The sequence below is a fragment of the Terrapene carolina genome, unplaced genomic scaffold (genome assembly GCF_002925995.2).
Source record: "Terrapene carolina triunguis isolate 2854851 unplaced genomic scaffold, T_m_triunguis-2.0 Scaffold232, whole genome shotgun sequence".
Classification (NCBI taxonomy): domain Eukaryota; kingdom Metazoa; phylum Chordata; order Testudines; family Emydidae; genus Terrapene; species Terrapene triunguis.
The window spans coordinates 2324747-2330084 of record NW_020664583.1 but is presented as its reverse complement, the minus strand read 5'-3'; the positions used below and the strand labels follow the sequence as shown (position 1 = coordinate 2330084).

Below are 5338 nucleotides of genomic sequence, written 5' to 3'. Positions count from 1 at the left end.
GTGCACTGGGGGTGGGGGGTGAAAACCCGTAGCCGGGCAATGCCCACTCCCCGCTGCACTGGGGGTGGGGGGTGATAACCCGTAGCCGGGCAATGCCCCCCCCCCCCCCCGGTGCACTGGGGAGGGGGTGAAAACCCGTAGCCGGGCAATGCCCACCCCCCCGGGTGCACTGCGGGTGGGGAATGAAAACCCGTAGCCGGCAATGCCCTGTCCGGCCCCCGGCTGCACATTCCCGCCTACCACGCTCTGGCTGGGGGCGGCCCCCGCCTGCCGGAAGACCCCGGACCCATAGGCGAAGGCCAGGCTGAGCTCCTGAGGGAAGTGAGCCAGGATCCTCCGGAACTGCACCCCCGAGCCGGGCAGCGCCGGCAGCGCCATGAGCTCGGGGCCCGGCAGCAACTGGCGCCTGCGTGAGAAGCCCCGGCCCCGGCCCCGCCGCCAGCGGCTGACAGGAGACAACGGCGCAAAGCAGCGAGAGAGGCCGGCGCCGTTCGGGGAGGCTAGCCAGGTCCACAGCGCCCCCAGCGACGGCCTGGGTCGCAGGAGCCGCTGGTGCTTGGACCGCTGTGGTGCCTTTTTCCCTTCACCGCATAACCCCAACCGAGGGGCCCTGCGCCCGACAAGTCCCCACCACTCACAGTCCCTACACTCCCCGCCCCCGCCCCCGCCACACCCAGTATCCCGGTCCCTCTAAGCCCCCACCCACTGTCCCTGCACCGTGCACCCCCTACCCAGGGCCTCTGCGATTCCCATCCCCCTACAGTCCCAATTCCCCACCCACAGGCCCTACACCTTCCCCACACCCAGGGCTCATGCACATCCAGATTTCCTGAGGTTCCCCTTCACCCATCTGAGGTCCTTAACTCCAGATTTCTACTGGTTTTTATACTGTGCATGTTCTTATTGCATAATCACCCAGCACCATGGCCCAGCATCCCATCCTCCTGTCAAGGCTGGTGCCTGCTCCATATAGTCTTGTGTCTACTCCACGCAAGCCAGAAACAGCAAAGTGTTAAAGCCAAATGAGGGTTCTCCTGGTCCACATCTGCTTCCTCTCCACCAGCCACAGGACCAGAACTGATAAAGAAGGCTTGTGGGTCAGTATCTTCCCACCCAGAGGTCCAGCATCCCACTCCCAGTAAGCTCTGAAATGGCCAAAGGTGTCCCGTTCAATATTTCTCACCCCACCAGACCAAAGCAGACTAAATGACACTTCCTTGCAGAATCCTGTTTCAGTGGCCAATGCAAAATCCTCCAGACAGAGATACAAACCCTTATAATTACCTACAAGTACCTCATTCCCTATGGACGTGATCTTTTCGTATCCAGTTAGTTTACAACATTTCTAATTTTTCAGTCCACAGAGCATTCATTTTTTCCTTACGTCACTTATTCAGCTTTAGTTTAAACTTTTTCTGTGGTTTCTTCTGTCTCTTTTCTTCTTCCGTCTCTTTCCTTCTCTCCTGTTTTTATTGTACATCCTCTTTGCTTTTAGAGGCTTCTCAGAGAACTTTGGCAGTCCTATTCCTTTTCCCACATTGACAAGAAAAAAGTGTAACTGCCACTTCACTTTCCTTCACTCAGTTGTTTTGTCACACACTTTCTTAATTGATGTAGTCTTTTATTGAACCTTTCTTAGTTTTAATTATTAAGGCCCTGATCCTGCAAACACCAATTTGAATTCAATACAACTATTCCCATGTGTAAAATTAAGCACATGCTTAAATGCTTGCAGGATTGGGACCTAATTTGTTTTTTGTCAATTTTATGCTTTCCCGTTTCTGACTTTTTAACTTTCAATTTGATCTTTTCTGTCTATCAGAATATTCCCTTTACATGTTGTAATCGGGAATATTGAGAAAACTATGACATATGACATCTGATCACAGAAGCCACATCTTGCAAATATTTGCATGTACTTAACTGGAAAAGAGATTAAGTCTCATTGATTTCAAAGGGACTATTTGCATGTTTAAAAGGTTAACATATGCATAGGTATTGGCAGGATCAAGGCCTTTATACTTTATTGCAGTAAATAAGTTTCTGATATACACAGTGAAGTCAGGGCCTATGCAATTACATTAATCTGCAATATTAGATGTACAAAATGCTATGTGATTATTTAGTCCACATTTCATGTGAAACTCTGGCCATACAGACCATATCAACTAACAGCCTGATCCAATGCCTGTTAAAGTCTTTCCATTTATTTAATGGGCTCTGAATCAAGCCCTGTGGACCTAATCTTTTTACTCACTAAAAATTTCCCATATATTATTCATAATTATTATTTGTTAAGCAATCACAATGTACTCAGTGCTGTACATGACATAAATAAAAATAGCCGCCGCTTGAGTTTATGGGTTTTAATCCTGCTTCCATTTAAGGTAGTGAGAGATGTGCCATTAATTACAGAGCAGAATCAGGTCCTAAAACACATGAGTAAGGTCTTACCAAATTCATGGCCATGAAAAACGAGTCACGGACTGTGAAATCTGGTCTTGCGCCGTGAAATCTGGTCTTTTGTGTGCTTTTACCCTATACTATCCAGATTTCATGGGGGAGACATTTCTCAAATTGGGGGTCCTGATCCAAAAGGAAGTTGCAGGGGGGTCACAAGGTTATTTTAGGGGGGTTGCAGTATTGCAATCCTTACTTCTGTGCTGACTTAAGAGCTGGGCAGCTGGAGAGTGGCAGCTGTTGGCCGGGCGCCCAGCTCTGCAGGCAGCAGCCCATAAGTCAGTGGGTCTCAAACTTTTTTACTGGTGACCCCTTTCACATTGCAAGCCTCTGAGTGCAACCCCCCTAATAAACACACTTTTGAATATATTTAACACCATTATAAATGCTGGAGGCAAGCGGGGTTTGGGGTGGAGATTGACAGCTCACCACCCCCCATGTAATGACCTCGCGACCCCCTGAGGGGTCCTGACCCCCAGTTTGAGAACCCCTGCCATAAGTAATGGTGGCAATACCATACCATGCCACCTTTACTTCTGCGCTGTTGCCTTCAGAGCTGGGCAGCCGGAGAGTGGCAGCTGCTGACTGAAGGCCCAGCTCTGCAGACAGCAGCGCAGAAGTAAGGGTCGCAATACTATACCATGCCATCCTTACTTCTGCGCTGCTGCTGGCAGCAGCTCTGTCTTCCGAGCTGGACTCCGAGTCAGCAGCTGCCACTCTCCAGCTGCCCAGCTCTCCAGGTAGCACCGCCGCCAGCAACAGCACAGTTGTAAGGGCAACAGTAACACAACCCCCGCCACACAATAACCTTGCAACCCCACCCCCACAACTCCTTTTTTGGTCAGGACTCCTACAATTACAACACTATGAAATTTCAGATTTTAATAGATGAAATCATGAAATTTATGATTTTAAAAATCCTATGACCGTGAAATTGACCAAAATGGACCGTGAATTTGGTAGGGCCCTACACATGAGGTAATGAGATGGAGAGGAAGGTGTTTACAACATTTTTAGTTCCTTTATTCCCTGATACAGGGTTGGGGTGAAGATGACATTTGATTGATCGGGGTTAGTGTTTGCCAGTCATTGATTTCACTGGGAGTTTTACCTGAGTAAGGAGTGTCAGATCAGGCCTTTTATGGATTTTATCTTGTTGAATTAATTTTGCAAAGTTCTTGAGCACATTCCTCCTTGATTATCACATGTGTGAATGAACTGGGTTAATACATTTTCTGGTAAGCTTTTAGTCGCCTAGAAATCTTTTTAGTCTGTGTCAAGTAGTGAAAGCATGCCAATTGCATGCAGATATAAATGATTATATTTGCTCTGGTTACCAAGCAATTTAATTTGCTTATTTCAGAATTAATACTTGCTGACAAACCCTAGGGGATATAAATAGTTGTTCAGCCAGTTACTGTATGCTGCCAATGATACAGCTTGATAAGCAAGTTCCTAAACATCTACTAACTCTTTTAAAGGTCAGGCTTCTTTTCTGGACCCTGTTTCTCCACCTTTCCCTTTAGAACTGCATGGAAACTCACACACAAAGAAGAGCCTAACTGCTCTCAGTGGATTATGATATTAAAATATGATCAAAAATGTGTAGGTGGAGAAGGCTCAAGTTAAGATTATTTGAAGGAAAATTTAAGTACAAAGGAGGAAAGAAAGTATTTAATTGGAACATGATTTAATGTGATGACGGCTTGACAATAAAAGACCCTTTAACCATACGCTGCTTTTTTCCTTTACATTTGTTTGTGGTTGAGAACAAAGTCTCCCACTTCCTGGAATACTAGTTTGTTTAGCAACTTTAGCAGAACAAAACACACCATGAACATAAAGTTCCAGATCAGTTGTTTCTTTCAAACAAACAGCTTGTTTCAGTTGTCGAGCTGCAGAAAAGCAAAAGCAAAATAAACTGTTCCAAAATAGATGAAGGAAAGACCAGGCAAGGGATTTCATGAGAGGCCCAGAGCCCTGATCTACACTACAAACTTGTGTTGGTATAACTATGATACTCAGGGGGGCCCTGCAGGGGATCCAGAGTCAACCTCAGGTTAGGAAGGACTGGAGAAGTGCTTTCCTTACCAGCCAGGGAGAAGGCCTGGCTGGAGTTACCTGAAGCTAGCGACATAAACAAAACTCTTAAGAAGGGGTGTCATGGGTCTGCTGAGATAATGAGGGTGCAGTGAATTGGTGATCCTGTAGAAGAACAGAATTTCTAGCTTTGAAATAGATAAGGTGTGTGACATAATATATTTTATTGGTAATGTCTTTTATTCGGTTGTTGGAAGAGACAAGCCTTTGAGCCTCACAGAGCTCTGTTTCAGGTCTGGGAAAAGTAACCCCATTGTGTCATAGCTAAATACAAGGTGGAATGGATTGTTAAGCATAAGGAGTTAACACATTTTGCAAGAGACCACATAAAGTGAAGTAGGCTATTAACACCTCTGCACAAAGGAGGGTTAGTAAGTTATACATTGTTGTAATGAGCCATAAAACCACTGTCTCTGTTGATTTTTGGTGTCTAACAGAGTTATGAATTTAAGCTCCCAAGCTCATTTTTTGAAGGTATTGTGCAGGTTTCCTTTGAGGATAAGAACTGATAGGTGAAGTGTTTGTCCATGGGTGATAGGGTATTTTTTGTCTTTTATAATTTTTCTGTGTGATTTATTCAAGAACACAGTGATTGTCTAGTTTCACCCACATAGTTCTTGTTGTGGTATTTGATTCACTGGAAGAGATACACCACAGGTTGTGATAGGCATGTGTAGGACCCATGGATCTTGAAAGGCGTGTTGTGGGGGGTGTTTGTTCATCATAGTAGCAGTGGAAATATGTCTAGACTTTGCATTTGTTGTTCTGGCCAGGTCGG

General features: G+C 45.9%; 1 protein-coding gene across 2 annotated transcripts in view; it reads right to left on the bottom strand.

Annotated features, from left to right (window-relative positions):
- The window catches only part of TAMM41 (TAM41 mitochondrial translocator assembly and maintenance homolog), a 41566-nt gene extending 41180 nt beyond the window's left edge, over positions 1-386 (bottom strand). For both annotated transcript variants that reach the window (XM_024211973.3, XM_024211974.3), the window contains exon 1: positions 241-386. In XM_024211973.3, coding sequence (XP_024067741.1) covers positions 241-378 — 138 coding nt within the window. In that variant the 5' untranslated portion in view covers positions 379-386. The remainder of the gene's footprint in view (positions 1-240) is intronic.
- Between the last annotated feature and the right edge of the window lie 4952 nt (positions 387-5338).